Source organism: Perca flavescens, chromosome 5, assembly GCF_004354835.1.
Source record: "Perca flavescens isolate YP-PL-M2 chromosome 5, PFLA_1.0, whole genome shotgun sequence".
NCBI lineage: Eukaryota > Metazoa > Chordata > Actinopteri > Perciformes > Percidae > Perca > Perca flavescens.
Genome location: NC_041335.1, coordinates 35614647 through 35636331, shown reverse-complemented (window position 1 = coordinate 35636331; position 21685 = coordinate 35614647). Strand labels below are relative to the sequence as shown.

Below are 21685 nucleotides of genomic sequence, written 5' to 3'. Positions count from 1 at the left end.
CTTCATACTTACTTGCAAATCTATTCATGTTGGCTGAGTGAGTTTAGCCTTCAGGAGGGGTGAACGTGGGCGTGCCATTCACAGCACAAGACAAAATAAAATGTTACTTGCATGTGCAAAATAATTGTATTTCTCGATTACATGATAGTTTTTGCGATCGAAATCGCAATCAAAATGTGATTAATTGCGGGCGCCTGGGTAGCTCACCTGGTACAGCACGCACCCATATATAGAGGTTTACTCCTCGACGCCGCGGGTTCGACTCCGACCTGTGGTGTGTCATTCCCCCTCTCTCTCCCCTTTCATGTCTTCATCTGTCCTACTGAAAATAAAAGCCTAAAATGCACCAAAAAAATTATCTAATAAAATTGAATAATTGCAAAGTTTTTTTTAGTACTGGTGTGATTGTCTGTGTATTTTTTGTTGTTGCTTGCATGCATGCACGCTTGTCTGTGCGCATTTTTGTTTCGATTCTTATTGGTTGTGTCAGAGATGTCTAAGGTTGTAATGTGTGCTGGTTTGTCGCAGGTACAGCGGCGTCTTCCCCAGCCTCAACATGGCAGTGAAACGCCGGGAGCAGGCACTGCAGGACTACAAACGGTTGCAATCCAAAGCGGAGAAGTATGAAGAGAAAGAGAAAACCGGGCCCGTTATGGTCAAACTACATCAGGTACTGCGAGTTTCAAGCCTGCATCAGCGCACGTGTTGGACCACTCCAATGCTCCCGCTATCTGCAGAGCAGGCAGAGTTCACTTGCTCTCACAGGTTGCACATATTGTTGAACAGGGCGCAATAAGTGGAAAAAGACACAAATGCTGACTGGATATGAACAAAAATAGTCGAGCACATGCATACTGTACATGTGCGCTCCTTCACCCACGCAAGCTACCAGGCTCTCAAGTAGTGCCTTTTCAAAAAGGCACTGCTGCACATCTACAGGCACGTAATTGAGAATCGTAGACACACACATACACACCAGGCCACTACAGAAGCGCACACATTCACAGATAGCGCTGCCGTGTTGCCTATGCTGTTGCCTTTAACACATTCTTACACGGCGAGCCACCCACACACATTGAGAAAAGCACTGTCAGGGGAACAAAGTCTTGAAGAGGCCCCTACATCCCTGCCCTTTAAATCCCAGTGCACTTAAAGAAATGATCCTGACAAAACAATCGTATGCCATTTCGACTGGCCATGTGTGAAGAAAACTAACTGACGTGAAGAGACCACACCGTCACGCAGGAGATAAACAATATGTTGTAGTTTTAATATAGCAACTCCCCCCCCCACCCCTCCCCTTAATAAAAATTCTCACCCTCTAGCACATATTCATTGTGCTTTCCATAACTCCGTGCCTACAGTAGACTACCCACTAATACAGTCACACACAGAGATCAGTGGTGCTGGAGTCCACTCACAGCCAAGTCTGCCCACATAACCCACTCCTCCTCACTGTGGTCGTGATTACAGCCTTTTATTTATTGTACTGCTTATTCGTGGGAATTAGGCAAATATCTTTCTGAACAATAAGAAAGACACTAAAGATGGCTCCTGTGTTGAAATACTTTGAAGGTAGTGCTGGGTTAAAAAAAAACAAAAAAAAAACGATCTTCATCCGAATTATGCAATATCAATTAATATAATCCTGAGATCGATCTTTTAAGAGGCTCCGTTTTTGTAAGTTAAGATATTGGTTTCATATTAAACTAGACGAGCTAAGGAATCCATGTTATGCTAAACAACGCTCCAAAGTAATGGTAAATGTTGGCGAGGGATAAACTGCCATGGCCATTTTCCCCGATGTATTCCTTTAGGTCTCCGTCTCTGCATCACACCCTCTGCACTAAAGAAAGCACAAAAAAATTCTGGCTCTATGCAACTGCTTTGCGGTCAATTCTTAACGTCAACATTATTTTTAACAATGCAGCAGGTTACAGGGTTCCTTGTGCAATTTACAGCATACGTTCTCTGAGAATCTCTCTCTCTCTCTGAAATATGCCTAATTGAATCGATACAGGGTCGAATTTGGACCTTGTGAATCGAATCGATTCAGGAAATCAGTGGCGATACCCAGCCCTGTTTCATGGGTTGGCATTTGTTTTTCTCAAAATCAGCCACTCTTTGCACCAGTTTTTGTGGAAGAATGTGTAAAATGGTGTGTAAATTACAACCCGAGCTGATGTGGTGAAATGAGAAGATGTTATGTAAAGTTACAAGTGATGGTGACCCGGTCTTTCGTTTCCCCCTTTCCCTGCCACACCCCAGGCCAGAGAGGAGCTCCGACCGGTCCGGGAGGACTTCGAGGCCAAGAACAAGCAGCTGCTGGACGAGATGCCCAAGTTCTACCACAGCCGCATCGACTACTTCCAGCCCAGCTTTGAGGCTCTCATCAGGGCGCAGGTTCGTGATCACCCTCACCGGAGACACACAAACAACAAGGCGCTCACACACGTACATTTTAACAATTTATTTAAGTCCACTCGAAGGAACAATTTACAGGGACATAAATATTGTAGATGCAGTTAAATACATACACAAAATCATACGGCATTGGCATACAGCAGGTCTTCATAATATTAAGCATATGTCTTCACCATATACAGTACAGGCCAAAAGTTTGGACACACCTTCTCATTCAATGCGTTTCCTTTTTATTTTTATGACTATTTACATTGTAGATTCTCACTGAAGGCATCAAAACTATAAATGAACACATATGGAATTATGTACTTAACAAAAAAGTGTGAAATAACTGAAAACATGTCTTATATTTTAGATTCTTCAAAGTAGCCACCCTTTGCTTTTTTTGATAACTAACACAGGTGTGCTTTGTCAGGGTTAATTAGTGGAATTTATTCCCTTATTAATAAAAAAGCAAAGGGTGGCTACTTTGAAGAATCTAAAATATAAGACATGTTTTCAGTTATTTCACACTTTTTTGTTAAGTACATAATTCCGTATGTGTTCATTCATTGTTTTGATGCCTTCAGTGAGAATCTACGATGTAAATAGTCATGAAAATAAAGAAACACATTGAATGAGAAGGTGTGTCCAAACTTTTGGCCTGTACTGTACGTCTGGCGGCTGCCTATGATCGCAGACAGGGCACACACACACACACACCTAGGACTGCAACTAACGACCCTATACAAATATTTTTGTGTCAGAATAACCGAAACGTTAAGAAAAACCATCAAAAGTGTCAAAACTTTTAAGAAAAAACATTGAAAAGATCTCTAAGTTTAAAGGGGAAAAAAAAGGCAAAAATTGATCAAAATCATCCACAAAGTATCAAACGTAAAAATAAAAAACGTCTCAAACGCCAGTTGGACTCTTGATTGGCCAACAGCACATTCAAATCAAATCATTCAACAAGTGTTCTCCGATGTGGGCAAGAGACAATAATGTAATTTATGATACGATTATGCCAGAACGGGCAAGTGGGTTGTTATATGTACTTGCCCGACGTGGCGTTTTAGTTTAGTTGGCGATTAATTCAATAGTTGCTGAATCGATTCATCTTTGCAGCTCTACAGCCCCCAGTGTCTGTTCAGACCTTCTGAGCGTTGGTTAAACAGTGGATGAAGTGTCTGATGGAAGGGAGTGTATAATCCTGGCAGTCTGTCTCCCTCCACGCTGTCCTAATGTGATTAACCCCCAGTGACGGCCCACACTGCTGCGTTTAGCCCAGGAAGGCCTCGTCTGTCTGGCTCCACTGCAGCCCTGCAAGTCTCTAACCTGGAGCTTTTCTTAAAGCAGCTGGGCGTCTTAAGTTAGCGCCACCGTGTCCCCCTCCCCCAACCCAGACCTGCCTGGCCATGTCATTTCCTCTTTAGGACGGTCACTGGCACACTCCTAATTACTAAACTAGATTATCCTAATGACAATTATAGGGTTCTATGATGTTCTTTGAACTTTTAAAAATAGCAAACGGAGCAATCAACTATAACCGACATTAAATATCTCCGTAAATCTGAGCTCAGGTCTTTTCTCTTTTAGGGTGAAATCACATTTTTTACCTGAATTTGCATGGTGCAAGAGCTCTTATTAGTCACACGCATGCTATTTTAGATCTACAATATCTTTATTCATGTGGCTCACGCACATGAATGAGCATCTACACACAGCCACACGTGGGTGGCCAGTGGACCGCTGGACCTCGTCCCCAGCCTCGCTGCATGTGCTTGGTCTCATCCTCCACTCCCTTCTCTCGCAACCGCTGTTGCTGCTCGGCTCCCAGCGGCAGCAGGGAAAAGGCACAAAGGCTGCCTTTGTTGAGAGCCTTCAGCCTAACGAACACCAGTCCTGTCCAGCAACTGTCAGCGGGACACTTGGCCTGACCTGTCCACCTGTACAGATGTTGATGAATTGAGACATTGTCTTGATTTTTTTTTTTTTTTCACAATTTTGCGCAATCTGCTGCATGTGTTCATTTGAAAAAAACACTTTCTTTCTTTGTCCTTTTCCTCAGTTGATTGTCATTGTTTCCTGAAACCGTGTTTAAGGACTTAACGGGATGGAACGCAAAATAAATGATTCCTTATCTCTTTAGGCTAAGAGGTCAAAGTGTAACATATCTGTGTAAATATTAAGCAGCTGGGGCTTATGGTATGTTAAAATGGCCAGACAGAAGTCATGTAATTTAAAGCCCTGCTTCACCCAAAGAATCCTGTTTGTATCGTAGGTGGTCATAGGCTGCGTTTACTTCTCGTGGTGACTAGACTAATTATAATAGCAGAGTGTCTTTGCTCCAGAGGGCACTCAGACACTGATCTGGTGTACATTATCATCACTGGTCATATGGACATTTCCAATGGCCCTTTCAACAAGCCCTCTTGGGGGGAAAAAAAGAATATCCGCTTTACCCCCACAAACAGCTGGAACCCAATACTTATGGCCCACTCATGTGGTTTAGGTGGCAAATATTGGTATAAACACATAAAGGTCTTTCATACCGAGCACTTAAAAAGGCTTGTTCAAGGTGGTTTAGAAATATTTTTTTTTCCTTTTTGTCTGACAGCGTCAAATCTGGTCTTGACAGAGTCAGACAAATGTTATTTCTATACAAGATGACTCTCAGTTTATTTCCAGCTCGACCTAGCCCTTATTCTGTTGTGACCCTTGGCGAATCAGTAAGCATTTCTCCCACTGGTTTCTTGGTTGATCTTGCTGTTTCAGCCTACAATAGGACACACATGCAATTTCCGAGAAGCCAGCAATGCCCTCTTAAGAGCTGGGTATCGTATGCATCGCTGCATGAATAAATATTGAGATGTGTGTGTGTGTGGGTTTAAAGGGGTTGTATTTTCCGAGTACTTTCATTCTCTGCCTACTCTTCTGGAGTCTTGTAATGTGATTAAAGTCTATTAATCATCAAAGCAACTCTCTAGGGAGCCTGACTCATGAACTAAGGGGAAGAAGCAGGGGTGGGAAGTGTCAAGAAAGCTTTCAGTGAACACTCTCTATCTCTTGTTCAGATTGGGAGAGAAAAGCAGGGTCACTACGGGCTGAAGTGCTGGGTTTTTGGGGCTTTGTCGGACTTGTTTGATATCTGTGGACTCCCTCTTCGCCTCTCGATTTACTTCTCATTAGCGGGGTTGAAGAGGTATGGGAGCAACAGTTTCAGCCTAGTGTAAGTGAAAGCAAGGTTAGATTGTGTGAGTGCAGCAGAGTTTGGATATAAAATTTGTTGGGAGTTTTTTTTTCCTTCTTAGAGGTGCATTAGCCCTGTCGAGTCTCTGTTTTTTGTTTTTTTCTGCCATCACAGACTCAATCTTTGTCCTTTTCTCTTCCTGCCCCTCCAGGTTGTCTATTTCACCGAAATGTACAAGATCTTCAGCGAGTTGACAGACCAGATCGACCAGGCAGGGCTGACTGACGAGCAGAGGGAGAGGGAGACCGAGGCCAAGCTCAGCGAGTTGCGTGCTCTGTCCATTGTCGCCGACGACTGAGGGAGGGAAGCCAAAAAAACGGGGAAATGGCTCCTTTTAAATGCCTCTCTGAATGCATTGCACTCTTTTCAGGCTCCTTGGCGCAGTTCAAACGGACAGCAATGGCCTTAACGTGATCATCAGATTGTTTCCCCACCCCCCCCACCCCCATGCTTCTTTCTCTCCACAGAGTCTCTCGGTGGCTCAAACTGCTGCAGCTGAAATGCCACATTAACTAAGCCATCAGCCAAGTGCAACATTATAAGCCAATATGTTTTTTTTGTGTGTTTTTTTTCTAAGGGAAGGAATCAAACTGGTTCTCGTCAGAACCAATTAACAGGGTTACACTTCTTGGTTTCAGAAATGTCTATAAGCATTTGTTTCTAAAGAAGGAAATGAGCAAGGAAATGGTTTTTTTTTTTTTTATTCATCTGCATTCTTACCAACAATCTGTCAAACAGTTTTTATTACCCAAGTTTGAAATGAAAAACACTACAGACAATGTATTGTAATGTATTGTAGGTTACTGGCTAGAAAATGTATGTCTTGTGTTTTTGGCCTTTGCTGCTTATTATCTCCAAGTTTAGCTCTGTGCCATGTTTGTTGTTTGAGGGCTGTTTGTTGGGGTTTTACAGGATGATGTTGGTGACATCACCTGTGCATAATGTGCCTACGTTGTCCCGACTGTGGATGTAACATAAAAAAAAGAACTTCACTTGAGTGAAGTGAGATTGTGCCCGTGCGAGCAGCGGTGTTGAAAGGTCGACCACTCAGGCTGCGGAGAGAACGAGTCGCTGTTGGGAGTCTAACCGCTGTCCAAAACAAAGGCTGGTGCTCCCTCTGGTGGTAAATACTATTCATGACACACCATTTCGTTTTAATTCACACACCATCCATCCTTTGTTTTATTGTTGGTTGTTTAGATGGTCTGTTAGCAAAGAAACCTCGTTGTACCTTCTACACCAGGGTTGGAAGCCAACCTTTTCTTCTTCTTGATTTTTGGACCAAATCATACTGTCATTGTTTCCACCTTTATCAGGTATCCCTACCCCCCAGTATGATGAACACACTCTGGTCAATGTGGTTACATTGCTCCCATATCATGTTTTTTTAAATTTTTTATTTTTCAAAGGTGTCACACCAAGAAGTTAACTATTTGTTGACATCATTTTTAAATTATTGAAGCAAATGCTTAGTTGATTGACTGTCTTTGTGTATTGTTTGAGTTACACGTGTGTATTAATGAAGGTTTTTTTCTAATTAATGAAGAGTTTAAGTGGTAGAGCTTGTTTTCCTAACACATTAAGTGAATACTGTAACACAGTGGGGTTTAATTTAGGTTTTTTAAAATATGTATTAACACTACAATCTGTTCAATGAAAATGTTTTAGCCATCATCTAAATGTACAGTCAATCATGAAATAAATTAACTGAGAATAGCAACCATGACTACAATCCTACTTAGAGCTGCAAAGATTGTTGAAGATGTTAACTTAATCGCCAACTATTTTGATAATCGATTAATTCATCGGTTCAGTCATTTTTTTAATGAAAAAATAAATCAAAATTCTCTGAGTCCAGCTTGTTAAATGTGAATATGTTCTAGTTTCTTCTCTCCTCTGTGACAGTAAACTGAATATCTTGGAGTTGTGGACAAAACAAGACATTTGAGGACGTCATCTTGGGCTTTTTGGGAAACGCTGACTTATAGACCAAACAACTAATCCATTAATCAAGAAAATAATCAACAGATTAATCGGCAATGAAAATAATCTTTAGTTGCAGCCCTAATTTTACGGTTGTTGTGATGAGTTTAAGTTTAAATATCCACTTTGTATTTCTCAGGGTGAGTGCAGGAGTTGTTGCAGAATTTAAATCACACACAAGAGTCATCAGGTACTAATCTTTATTTCTGTTCAGTTTTACTTTACTGGAATTAGTCAGTGTCCTGTCAGCAAATCTCAATATAAGCAGTATGTACAGTTCAGCAATTATTTTTTTTCTTTTTTTACAAATCAGCTTCTTGAAACCCTAGTTGTAATTGTTTAACTCCAGGTGAAGGGTTATATGCTCACACTGGTTTATGAAATCTTTCAGAACCGATTAGAAAAATACATGAGCAAGGCACTGCTGGATGTGTGTGATTTGAACTTTCTTCTGCCAGTTTCCTGTTTCCTGTCCCCACCCCTACCTCAATCCTCTCTTATTGGACAGCAGTAACCTTTCGGTATTGTGTGTGTGTGTGTGAGAGAGAGTTACTAAGTGGGGTCCTTCAGATGGCTGTCTTGCTGTACATGCTTGATATTTGTTCCTGAAAGACTCTGCGGATGTCGACACGTCTACTCTTTAGAGTCGGGGTGAGAAGGCCATTGGCGATGCTGAACGTCTCCGGGTGCAAGTAAACGCCCTTCACCTAAAAGGAGAGAAAGGTAAGACACAAAACCCAAAATCACAAAAAAAAGTCAGTATTGGGAGGTTAGTAGGAAAGCTGAAACTAACTAACTATCTATTAATCTGTCGATTGATTTCTCGTTTACTGGTTAGTTGTTTGGTCTAAAAAATGGTGAAAAATGTGGATCAGTGTTTCCCAAAAAGCTCAAGATAACATCTTGTTTTGTCCACAACTCAAAGATATTCAGTTTACTGTCACAGAGGAGAGAAGAAACTAGAACATGTTCACATTTAAGAAGCAGAAATCAGAGTTTTTCCTTTGTTTCATTAAAAAAAAAAAGACTCAATCCGATTAATCGATTATCAAAATAGTTGCTTATTAATTTAACAACAAATCGATTAATCTTTGCAGCTCTACCTTAAAACTAGAGACTTTTTTCTTTTATTGCAGATTTGTATTCAGTGTTTAATGACATATTGGGCCCTATCACAAAGCCCGACGCAAGTGTCTTTGCTAGTTTAAGACCGACGCACGTCGTTTAAATAGTGAATGTACCTGCGCCCATGGGACGGGCTGGTCTTACAGGGAGGTGTGTTCAGGTGCATTCTGGGGGTGCTGGTCTCACAGGGAGGTGTGTTCAGGTGCATTCTGGGCGTGCTGGTCTCACAGGGAGGTGTGTTCAGGTGTATTCTGGGCGTATTGCTATCTTGAGGCAGCGGGAAGTGATCGTGCCATCAACCAACAAAAACCTGGTCTGAAGTCAATGACGCAGCATTTCGTTGTTATTTTAACGCCTGCTTCACCTCGTGGAGTTTTGGTGGCATAGTGCTCGTGCCATCTATGATCTGCTCGCGTTTCTTCTCCTGAAAATCTCTCCTTCCTGCTCAGCAAATCCGCCATCGTAATAGCAATGCGGCGAGGTCCAAACGCGCCTGGCTTTTAAAAGGGAATGGGAGATGATCTCTGATTGGTTTATTGCATATTACGCCCAGCGCACGGACCCTTTTTTTGGGCCGTTAAACTAGCAAAAGTGGATTCGTACACACCCCAAACGCACCTGCGCCAGGTGCTTCACGCCGTGCGCTTAGATCGTTAAAATAGGGCCCATTGTCTGTTAATCCAGTACTCTACAGTTGTCACTATTTATATTTTACAGTGGTACATGTTATTAATTAATCCATTATCAAAATAGTTGGGGATTCATTTTACAGTTGCCAACTAATCGATGAATCTTTGCAGCTCTAGTTAGTAGCTCATAAATTCAACCAAGACTCGTGTCGGCAGAGTTCTCTCACTTGTTCAAAGGACTTCAGCCCCGCTTCCTTCCCCACAGCGGTCATGTCCTCTAATACTGCTTTCTTTAAATCCTGTTTGAAAGACAAATAACTGCTTCAATTGTTTTGGAATGCCAAAAGTAAAAAGGGTCACGTTATGAAATTGGGGTTTAGATGACTTACAGGATTCTGGCACAGCTCTTCATAGGATCCCACAAAGCCTCGCTCTTTAGCCCAGTCAACAAACACCTCCGGGTCAGGTACAACTATGCCTATGAGAAAAGACTGGAGACACAAAGCACAAGAGAACCATCAAAACGCTAACCCGTAAAAAAAAAAAAATCCCAAAACAACAACAAATGACTTAGGTCAACTGAATACGAATCGCATAGTACCTGTAAACTATCTCCGTGCACGAACACCTGCAGCACAGGAACACAACGCGTGTAGACGTTTTCTATCTTCTCCGGAGCGATGTACTCTCCCTGGGACAACTTGAAGATGTGCTTCTTCCTGTCAATGATGCGTAGCGTCCCGTTCTAGCAGAGGGAAAAGGCGGAGACGGACACGTTTGCTCACTTGCGTGAGAGACTAGAAGATGAAATTCATCAGATTTTAGGATGAGTGCCGTGTGTCATCTTACTGGAAGCCACTGGCCTACGTCCCCACTGTGCAGCCAGCCGTCGCTGTCCAAGGCTTCAGCCGTCCTTTCTGGGTCCCTCAGGTAACCTCTGAACACGCTGGGGCCACTAATGCAGATCTAACGGGGACAAGGACGTGAAAAGAGTCAGTCTGTCCTAGGCCTGCACGATTAATCGTTATAAAATCGCGATCTCTATTCACCATGTTCATGATTAAATAAAAAAAAAAAAAAATGACTTCATGATTCTCATTTAATTTTACGAGCCGACTGCATCACAAACGCTACTACTTTCTTCTAGGAGTGTTAAACAGACTGTATAAAATAGGTTTTAAAGCGCTTCCAAGTGCTGCAATGCTCTCCCTTCTCTTCATTGTAACCTCTATAAAAATCGTGGCAGAGAATCGTGATATCAATTCTAAGCTAAAAAAAAAAAATCGTGATTCATATTTTTCCCCAAATCGAGCAGGCCTAGTCTGTCTGTTGACGTGAACATGTCATTGCTGCTGCAGGGGGAGTAAGTCGATATTTTGTCACTGCACAGAAAAACGGCAACTGATTCAGTTGCAACTTAGTCTCGCATTGCTAGACCTATCACCACAGCGCTGAGGAGTAAGGTCTGGCTGCACCACAGATGCATTCTGGGATAGGAGGGGGGAAAACAAACACTCTGGATTGTTTGCATTTCTTTGAACCAATCGCAATCGTCTTGGGCGGCGCTAAGCTCCGGATGCTGCGACGGTGGCTCTGCTAAATAGTCTCGGGAAGGAACTGGTTTTGGTGGAACGTTTGCACCTCGCGAAAGAGAACGCCACATCCAATATTAAATTAACTGTTCACACAATACAGTACCGTGAGCTATTTAAAACAAACACATTCTTTGTAAATCTTTACAATCATTCCCTAAAAGAACCAAGCAGGCCTGCCTTGTTGCACCATCCAGCTGTTTTCAGCGTGTAGCTCGCTAGCTCGAAGGTTGTTGTTTCCTCGAAGCGAAGGGATTTTGGAAACGGCGACACACACTGAGCATGTGGCTCACGTTAAATGTACTACCGTTGATCCCGACTAGGAGTAATGTGATTGGCTGCAGCTTTTGCAACTGTTTACTTTTGATTAGCTGAAGGCCATCAGTGCAGTGTCTGACTTTGATTGCTGATTCTTTTTATTTATTTATATATATATATATATATATATATATATATCTTTTAATTATATTTTGTATTTTACATAAACAGTGTAAAGATATTTCAAACATACATCTCATTATTCCTATTCCAGATCCTCCACACTAGGACACAGACAAAAAAAAATCCTTAATCCTAAACAAACATATTAAAACTAAAACAAACTAAATAACACAAAACTATAAGACATACAAATCAAACAACATAATAAATGCACTCCGATAACACTTTTGTCGTAATCCCTAACATTAATGTAAAAATGTATAAAATCTAAATCTCTATGAGACTGCCATATCATCAAAAAGTCTGAGGTTCTGTCTTTACTATTATAATAAATTCCGTCCAACACAAAATAGCTTGAGTGTTCATTCCACCAGTGGACTATTGCTCGGGGTTTGGGAGTTGATTTTTGAAGGAGGCCCGAGGGCTGAACCATCATTTAAAATAAAGAGAAATGCAACACTTACTTTCAAGTCTACTTCCAGCGATCAGCAGCTCACGACAGCCCTTGATGTGCGTTATTTTTCATCATTATGAATAGTACGACGGCACCTTAAGAGTATCTCACCTCTCCATCTCCGTTCTTAGCAAAGTAATTCATATCAGGGATGTCTATCAGCTTCACCTTGGCGCAGGGCAGCGGAGCCCCTACATGACCTGACAAAAGATACATCCACACACCTGATGAGGACAGGATTAACCAGCGCACAAAAACACAAGCTATTCAGAGAACAAAAGGTAAAGGATCGGATGACGTTCTACCTGCGCTCCAGTCTCCGGGCATGGAGAAAGTGCAGCCGGCCGTGCACTCAGTCTGTCCGTAACCTTCGAAGATCAGACAGCCCAGAGTGGCTCTGAGGAAGGACAGCACAGTGGGCGAGATGGGTGCTGAAGCTGTCAGAGCGAACCGCAGATTACCTCCTAAACTGGCCTGAAACACAAGAGAAGCAGAATTTATGTAAAACGGTTCAAATGCGATCACATTGTGGGTGCAAGCTGAAGTTTCTTTTTAACAACGTTTTTCAACCTAGACCATGTTTTCCCATCTGCACTGACCAAAACCGAGCCAAAAATCTTTTGGTGTGCGTGCTTCTCCAATACACTCCCACAGGACCAATATGCTCCGGGTGGATTTGGCATTGATTGCTGGAATAGTTGTGCTCTTCTTGTGAAGTTTGGATACAAATGTGGTGACTATTCGCAGGGATGCTGGTCTACGTGAAGCACTGTGTTAAGTGCTGTAAAATAGAAATAGTGACAACTGTAGAGTCCCGGATTAACAGACAATATGCCATTAAACACTGAAAACAAATCTGTAGTAAAAGAGAAAAAAAGATTTGCTTTTGGTTAATGGCAGAGCTACAAAGATTGTTCGATTAGTTGTCGACTAATTAATGAATCGCAAACTATTTTGATATTCGCTTTGAGTCATTTTTTTTATGAAGAAAAACTAAAAACTTCTGATTCCAGCTCCTTAAAATGTGAATATTGTTCTAGTTTCTTCTCTCCTCTGTGACAGTAAACTGAATATCTTTGAGTCATGGACAAAACAAGACATTTGAGGACGTCATCTTGGGCTTTTTGGGAAACCCTTATCCACATTTTTTAAACATTTTCTGACATTTTAGAGAACAAACAACTGATCCATTAATGGAGAAAATAAACAGATATATCAACAATGAAAATAATCGTGAGTTGCAGCCTTATTTGCGGATAAATTTTGTCTTTACTGAAGACCTACATTGAAGGAACTGTTAAAAAAAAGTGGGGAAATATGATACAGGGTGAACTATTAAATGCAACTGACCTGAATCCTGTTGAAGACCAGTTTGTCCCACAGACTGTTGTTGCGTACGACTCCACTGCTGAGCTCTGCCTGCTTCCTCCTCACAGCGTAGTGAAGCAAGGCCCGTCGCATCGGAGAGGTCACAGAACCCAGGATCTGTGTGGAAATCAGTCACACGTAAAACAGAACCGACCAGGAATTACAGTGGCCTTCATAGTGGAACAATCTACAAAAAAACGCGAGAAAAGGTTACTGATCAACAGGGCCGCACGGACTCTGCGCAAATCTTCAGCAGACTTTAAACAAATTAAGAAAAGAAAATAGCAGTCAGAATGTTAGCACATTTCCACCCCGACAGTGTTGTTGGCATTACTTAGAATTCTTCATGGGGAAGACCGAAACTACGCACTATAGCTTTAACCCTTGAGTTGTCTTCCTGTCAACCTTGAAAAAATCTTTTGACGTTTTAAATTGTTAAATTTTGCTTCTTCACATTTTCAGTGCTTATTCCTACCTCCCATATTTTCTGATATAAAACAACAATTGAAAACGGCTCAATGTGACCCGAAGTCAACACAAGGGTTAACAAAAATAAAAGTCACAATGTTAAAAGGAACACGCCGACTTATTGGGACTTTAGCTTATTCACAGTATCCCCCAGAGTTAGACAAGTCCATACTTGACTATGTGCATCTCCGTGCGTGTTGTAACTCTGTCTGACGCCCCCAGCGCTAGCTAAGCCTAGCACAGATCCTGGAGGTAACCGGCTCCATCTAGCCTAGCTTAGCACAGATCCTGGAGGTAACCGGCTCCATCTAGCCTAGCTTAGCACAGATCCTGGAGGTAACCGGCTCCATCTAGCCTAGCTTAGCACAGATCCTGGAGGTAACCGGCTCCATCTAGCCTAGCTTAGCACAGATCCTGGAGGTAACCGGCTCCATCTAGCCTAGCTTAGCACAGATCCTGGAGGTAACCGGCTCCATCTAGCCTAGCTTAGCACAGATCCTGGAGGTAACCGGCTCCATCTAGCCTAGCTTAGCACAGATCATGGAGGTAACCGGCTCCATCTAGGCTACTGCTCCCAATAAGTGACAAAAATAACGCCGATATGTTCCTATTTACATGTTGTGATTTGTATAGTCACAGCGTGTGCAAATAACAAGGTCACATGAGACACAGCCATCTTTTAACCGTATACAAACTGGGGACTATATTCTCAGAAGGCGAAGCACTGCTACTTCTGTTACTTGGGCGGAGTGATTTGCACGCAGCACCTGAAGCCCTGTGGTGAGGAGCAGAGAGTTTGCTCAGAGGTGGAGTAATAGAGTCAACAATTACTAGATAGTAAAAGCATAGTGACCTGTGCTAGGCTATGCTAGCAGTGGGGGCGTCAGACAGAGTTACGACACGCACAGAGATGAGAAGGGTATGTATGGACTTTAACTCTGGGGGATACGGGGAATAAGACAAAGTCCCAATAAGTCAGCATATTTCTTTAACACTTCTCCACCCCAAGCAGAAAAACTGTCCACTAAATTTCATTCCGGATCACCGCTGAAATCTGTAAAAATATACAAAAATCTGCAGATTATGTTTGGGTCCGCTAATCAAAGATGACTTTTAAGGCCCTATGTAATTCATCCCATTTTGTACACTTACACCTTATTTTATTGTTCCTTTAATCTAATTTTCACTGCTGCTAAGTGTACCTAGTGTTACTGAGTTCCCCACCCAGATTTATTCTGCCGGTCTGGGGGATTCTCAAACCCTGAGGCCTCCACTGCCCTGAATCTATTTACTGACCTTGTCATAGATGCGATTGAGCAAACGAGGCACAACAGGAAAGAAGGTGGGTTTGAGAGTTTTAATGTCATCCATGAGAAGAGAAATGTCGCCTTGGTAGAATCCTACTCTCGCCCCGTGGCAGAACATAGAGACCTGGGACAGAAACAAGTATTTTTAGTGAACTGAAACTAAATAAAAACTCAAACCTTGAAGTAAAACTAAACTGAAACCATATTGCCAGGTTAAAAAAAAAACATAAAAATGACGAGTCAGGCAGACTAAAAATGACTAAACTTGGTTTACACACAAACACAAAAATGTCAACAGCTATATTGTATATACTTGTTTCTGCATTTATTTTTTATTTCATATTAAAGCTTTAGTGCGTTACTTTTTGATATTAATGAACGTCGTTACATTCAAGCCGTTGCCAAATGAGTTGCTACAAATCTGATTAAGACTATCAGCTCCACACAACTCTCTCTGTAGTTCTCAATGTGACCATGTTCAGAAGATTGTGGCGTCCGGCGACTTTCCCGCGCAGAAACTCAAGTGAAGATAATGACCTCTTCTGAAGAGTCCATCATGTTTTTCTAATCCTCCGTGTCCTCCTTGGCTACTAGCAGCTGTGTGGGGGAGGGGTGGAGGGAGGGGGTGCGCTGACAGTGTCGTCATTACTCAAAATCCCTCGTGGGGTCGACAGAAGCTACGCACTATAGCTTTAACGTTCAATGCGTTTGTTTGCAGCAAACACCAAGGCAAAAAATCCTTGCAAGTGTTACTTACTTGGCAATAAATCCCTTCCTGGTTCGGATTTCTGATTCAAAACAAAAAAGTGAGAAATGCATCGGCTACCTGAATCATCCTCTCAAACATGTGGGCAAGCGGCAGGTAAGAGATGGACACGTCCTGCTGTCGGATCTCAAACGAACCCTGAGAGAGAGAGAGACAGAGAGAGAACGAAAGAAAGAAAGAAAGAAAGTGAGCAAAGCACAGGGGAGAGATTAAGTTCAGGCAGCAGGCAATCAAACGTGCAGTATGGCTTTTTCAACAGCAGTTAGATAGCGTAATCTTTATACGGGGGGGGCAATTAGTCAAAGTACCTTGCAGTGACAGGGGCAATCAAACAGCCAATTAATCATACCATTAGACACAGCGGGGAGAGGGACAGGTTTTTTTTTTTTTTTTTTTTGAGATACTGAAACACAAGCAGATGGGAAGTGATGGGAGCCGCGAGGCTGTTCTCAATTAAACAAGGAGGTGGAAGAGTAGACAGACCTCCAGGATCTTAATGACAGAGGAAGTGTTGGAGGCGATGTTGCCGTGGGTGATCATGGCTCCCTTGGGCTTCCCTGGATAAATAAACACGGCATTATGGCAGTGCCATAAAGAGAGCTTGTTAGTGGGCACTTGAGGACACTTCTCTAATGATGTGAATGAAGGATAATTACGCCGAGAGAGAGACGGTATGGAAATCAAAGACGGTACCTGTGGTTCCACTGGTGAAGCAAACCACGGCCAGGTCCTCGGGCTGGGGCGGCTACAGCAAGGCAGCAATAAAACATGAGAACACGACAACAGGCTTCCTCTACAAGTGAGTGTTAATGATATCGTATGGGACAGGAGCAACGGGGGAAACTGTCATCCTGGCATTTAGAGGGGGATTATCTGTTTACTGGAACTAGTTTGATGCGGTGATGTAGTGTAGCAGCTGGGAGACGATGTAAACTCACCACAGGGTCTTTGAGGTTCTGCCTTCCCAGGTCCTAAGAGAAGAGGGGACAACGAGGAGTTCGTCATATCAATTTACATATCACCATCGATGACTAAATTAAAGGGGAGACATTTAAAGGAGTCTGCATTACAGGGATTTAATCCCCGTTTTGGTTTGAAAACTCCAGTGTTGCTTTGTAGTCTGGACAGGCACACGGGTCTTATCAGTAGGGTTGGGTATGGTTTGGGTTCTTTCCCCCCGATACCGGTGCTAAAAACGCTAAAAACGGTGCCGGTGCCTGAACCAATACTTTTTAATAAAGTAGAAAAAAACAAGGGTACTAAAGAACAGTCGGCAACTTTAAAGAACAGCATGTTTATTGCTAAGGCCATAATAATAATGTCATAACTGTAACTTACAACAATAACTTATTTCCCCAGTAAATTGCCGTTGAACGACACAAACAACCACCAGATGGGAAAAGGGTATTTTACAATAACTTTGAATGCACTAGGGCTGCCACCTCTTAGTCAATTAGTCGACTAATCGGTCGTTTTGGTCTTAGTCGACCAAGATGTCTTTAGTTGATAAGTCATTTTTTACGCTTATTCATGCTTAATTACTCATTTGCAAGAAACTTATGAGCACATTTATGGTAAACACAAGATTTAAAGTGGTGCTTTTGCAGGATTAATTGTGGAGAAACTCAGTTTTACAGATGGTTAATTAACTACATTTATATTGTGCTTTTCTAGTCTTAACCACCTCTCTAAGTGCACAGCTCTGTCAATTAAATCAACTAATCGATTAGTTGACAAAATCGTATAAGTGTTAGTCGACTAAGAATTTCTTTAGTCGAGGACATCCCTAGAATGCACCACGCGGCTACCTGTTTCAAGTGAACGCACCGTCTGCGTTGTTTTTCCGACAACGGCGGCTGCAGTCAGACTGTTACGTCCCGGTGTTGGAATCCTCTCCAGTGAAATCCAGTCACATTTTACACTGTTTAACGTTAGTTGTCAGCATTTTAACCGTGTTTACTCCAGCTGCTAGCTAACGGTAGGCTAACCAGTGTAGTGTAAAGTCAGGCACCAAAATTTTCGTTCTTATTCGGTCTCGTTACTACCATTTACGTCAGCATCGGAACCCAACCCTACTTATCTGATACTTAAAAAGGTAGAGTAAGTCATATTAATCAAATACAGTTTTTGTCAAATTTATCGAATATCTCCTGACGGTCACCTAGCTCTCTGTTTTCTGTGTGCGCTGAAAAGAAATCCGGTGCTAATTAGGGCTGCACAATATTATCGTTATTTTATCGTCATCGCAATATTAACTGGCGCAATAAACACATCGCAAAAGGCTGCGACATATCGCGAAAGACACAGAGATTTTTTTGTTGTTAGTTGACAGAAATTATCAGTAATTTTTTTTTTTTGGTGGTGCCTTTTATATTCAACTCAGTGTTCAATTTGTTCAATAAAAGTGTTGGAAATTATTTAATTGTATGTTCAAATTTTAATTCAACAAGCAATTGTTGCATTTTAGCAGAAGACTGAAAGCAGCAGAAATGCAGAACTGAAATATCTGTCTATTTATCGCGAGTAGTATCGTTATCACAATATTCAGCAACGTTATCGCATGTCGCATATTTTCCTCATATCGTGCAGCCCTAGTGTGAATGGAAAAGCATGGAGATAAAACTCTTGTGTGGACAAGGGATCGTTTTTGTCTCAAAACGCCACTTAAAAATTTAAAAACGTAGCAGTGTAGATGTAGCCTTAACATATTCAACTCAACAGCCCCTGTGCCTCCATTCTGCTCACCATAAGTTGCTCCAGTTTCAGAACCTCTATCTCGCAGTTCTTCGCCCTCTCCACGAACGCGTCGCTGAACTCGTTGAAGAGAACCAGGCAGGAGAGCTTCGGAGTCACCCCTTTCTCCTTGTTCTCCAACAACGCTGCCGCCTTCTCCTCCCGGTCGCAGATCACCAGAGAGATCTCCGCTAAGAACGCCGCCGACATAAAGAGTTACTAAAACAGTAGTGTGTGTGTGTGTGTGTGTGTGTGTGTGTGTGTGTGTGTGTTAACTGCTGACAGGAATAGTTCACCACAAAGAGAGAGATCAGTCTTTTACTTCGCCTCGGGCATCTTTTTTTTAAGCTGCCAGTGTTACTTTTACATTATAATCCTATGGAGTCAACTGGGTTTAAAAAAAAAAAAAAGTCGCGGGTGTCTTTTTGAAGTTGAAAAAAGTTCAACTTTTCTGGAAAAAAACAAAAACAAACCGCACTACGTGAAGCGCTTTTTTGACAGCCGATCAATGACAAGCAGAGTAACCAGACCTGTCATGGAGCGAAAACATGGAGTCGGAGCACAGCGAGTTATACGGTATGACCGGGTGCTCTGCGGTATGACCGGGTAATCTAACGTTAGCCTCTCTCTCTCTCTCTATTTTCTTTATCTAGCTCACTCCACCACTTTGTTTTATCTAACGTTTGCACCTCTCTCTAGCTCGCTCCACCACTTTGTTTTATCCAACGTTAGCACCTCTTTCTAGCTCGCTCCACCACTTTGTTTTATCTAACGTTAGCACCACTCTCTCTCTTTTCTTTCTATAGCTCGCTCCACCACTTTGTTTCATCTAATGTTAGCACCTCTCTCTCTCTCTTTTCTTTCTCTAGCTCGCTCCACCACTTTGTTTTAGCTAACGTTAGCACCACTCCACGTAGCGCTCTGGGATACTGTAGCAGTAGCCGTTGTTATAGCAACAAAAGATGCTCTCGGCTGCTTTTTGGAACCAAAACGCTGCCAGCTTCTGTTCTACTACAAAAGCACCCTAGTCAACTTTTTCTTGTCAAAAAAGACACCAAGTGTGAACATAGCCTTAGTTGTCAGTGCAGAGAAGACGCTCTTTTCAGTCTTTTTATTATTTATTTATTTTTATACAGACCATAAAAAAAATTCAAGTTTTAAAATCAAAACCAAACATTTCTTAAACTCCTCAAGTCTAAAAATCCAACACACGACTGCACATTTGGTCCAAACATCAAACCAGTGGTGGAAAGTCAAGTAAGTACATTTACTCGAGTATTCTACTTGTTATGCCATGTTCTACTCCACTACACTTACATGACTTTGCAGATGAAGATTGTTCTGCTCATGCCATCTCCTTTTTATACTCATGAGGATATTATAGCTAAAAAACTAAAACTGAAATGAATTTATGTTCATTTTTATTAGTTTCTTAACCTGGCATCATAGTTTCAGTTTAGTTTTTCTTGAAGGTTTTAGTTTTTATTTAGTTTCAATTTACTTAAAATGTTTATCTGCTTATTTTAGTTTACTATAAATCCTTGTCCTTGTTTAAATGTGTTTCATGACAGTCTCCAAAAACAATCTTCTGGGAGATTAGAGTTACTGTGTGTTGCTTAGGGCTGGGTATCGTTAAAAAATTTTCAATACCAGTACCATTACCAATACCATGACTTTGATACCGGTTCTTAAACAATGCTTTTTTTCAATACCAATTTTATAAAACAAAATTATCTCACTAATCTTTTTTTTAATAATTTAGCTCCGACTACGTGAGCCCCGTCTCTGTAACGTAGAGTTTTTCCTGCGTGCCTCTCTGACGTGTAACATTAGACAGCCAATCGCACACATTATTAGATCTTGGTAGAAGCATGCTGCGTGCTTATTGGCTCAATGACGTTCATGAGATTTCCTCCTTGGGTATTAAAATCGGGTATTGAATGGCGAGGCATTTTTCGATACTTGATACTTTAAAGGCAATTCGGTCGGTGCCTAAAAAGTATTGAATTCGGTACCCAGCCCTAGTGTTGCTCACCACAATGGTCTGATGGTTTGATGCGATTTGATTTGGGATGCTGGCAGACAGGCCATTAAATAATAATTACACCGCTTACATTTTTTAGTGAACTAATTCTTTAAATAAAAGATAAAATCCCTTTAACAATGAACAAAATCTGTGTGTAGTTTCTCACCCAGGTTGAGTATGTGGACCATGGCCTCCAAGCCCAGAGTGTCGTACAGAGGCACCACGGCCATGGAGAAGGTGTAGCACGCCAGCTCCGAGATGATCCACTGTGAGCAGCAGAGGGAGACAACGCAGCACGGTTAACACTCACTCCCAGCCTCCACAATCTGGACCCTATTTTCCCATGTTTCTGTGTCTAAGTGACTGATGGGAACAACAATCTTTGACATAGGTCCATTGGACAAGTTAATAGGGCACTGTCCAGCTTGTATTTCCCTTCACAAAAGTGCTTGTCTTGCCGCTGACAGGCTCAGATTAATATTATATTATAATATTATATTAAGTGCCTGACATAACATTATGGGAAGGATTTCTAAGGAGGTCAAATATTAATAATTATAAATAAATAAATAAAAAATAAAACCTTCAAGAAAAACTAAACTGAAACTATGTTGTCAGGTTGAAGAACAAATGAAAATGTAATAAAAATGAACATTCATTTCAGTTTTAGGTTTTTATCTGTAATAGGACAGCGCTGTGCTGTAACTGCTTCACACGGGACTCTAACGTAGCTTAAAGATGAATAATTAAACATCATGGTTATTCTCCAACCATCTAGGAACTACAACTAAAACCCAAACCTTTCTGACAAACTGAAACTAAAAGTAAAAGGAAATCCAAAAGTCAAAACTAAACTGAAGTCAAAACTAATTGAAAAGTCAAACCTTTTATAACCTAGGTTATGAAATCATAATGCATTTCATATTTACAAAAAGCACTGTGTGTAGATTGGTCTGATGAGGGCTTATGGGCTCTGGTGGATATATATATATATATATATATATATATATATATATATATATATATATATATATATATATATATATATATATATAGCTACCATTCGACTGTAAAATGAAGGAGGGAGACGACAATGTGCTGCCCTTATATACTGTCTATGGTGCTGCCTGGATCATT

General features: G+C 41.5%; 2 protein-coding genes across 3 annotated transcripts in view; one reads left to right on the top strand and one right to left on the bottom strand.

Moving 5' to 3' along the window:
• The window catches only part of bin3 (bridging integrator 3), a 44804-nt gene extending 37428 nt beyond the window's left edge, over positions 1-7376 (top strand). The window contains exons 7-9 of one of the 2 annotated variants that reach the window (XM_028577883.1): positions 529-670; positions 2269-2403; positions 5808-7376. In XM_028577883.1, coding sequence (XP_028433684.1) covers positions 529-670; positions 2269-2403; positions 5808-5954 — 424 coding nt within the window. In that variant the 3' untranslated portion in view covers positions 5955-7376. The remainder of the gene's footprint in view (positions 1-528; positions 671-2268; positions 2404-5807) is intronic. The other variant, XM_028577884.1, reaches the window with a different exon arrangement.
• Positions 7377-7822: 446 nt separating this feature from the next.
• The window catches only part of acsl2 (acyl-CoA synthetase long chain family member 2), a 31087-nt gene continuing 17224 nt past the window's right edge, over positions 7823-21685 (bottom strand). The window contains exons 6-20 of the mRNA XM_028577604.1: positions 20715-20814; positions 18535-18713; positions 16728-16760; positions 16483-16534; positions 16273-16346; positions 15850-15927; positions 15013-15147; positions 13231-13365; positions 12186-12354; positions 11992-12080; positions 10243-10359; positions 9995-10138; positions 9783-9884; positions 9621-9692; positions 7823-8346 (exon numbers count right to left, since the gene is read on the bottom strand). Coding sequence (XP_028433405.1) covers positions 8206-8346; positions 9621-9692; positions 9783-9884; positions 9995-10138; positions 10243-10359; positions 11992-12080; positions 12186-12354; positions 13231-13365; positions 15013-15147; positions 15850-15927; positions 16273-16346; positions 16483-16534; positions 16728-16760; positions 18535-18713; positions 20715-20814 — 1620 coding nt within the window. The 3' untranslated portion in view covers positions 7823-8205. The remainder of the gene's footprint in view (positions 8347-9620; positions 9693-9782; positions 9885-9994; positions 10139-10242; positions 10360-11991; positions 12081-12185; positions 12355-13230; positions 13366-15012; positions 15148-15849; positions 15928-16272; positions 16347-16482; positions 16535-16727; positions 16761-18534; positions 18714-20714; positions 20815-21685) is intronic.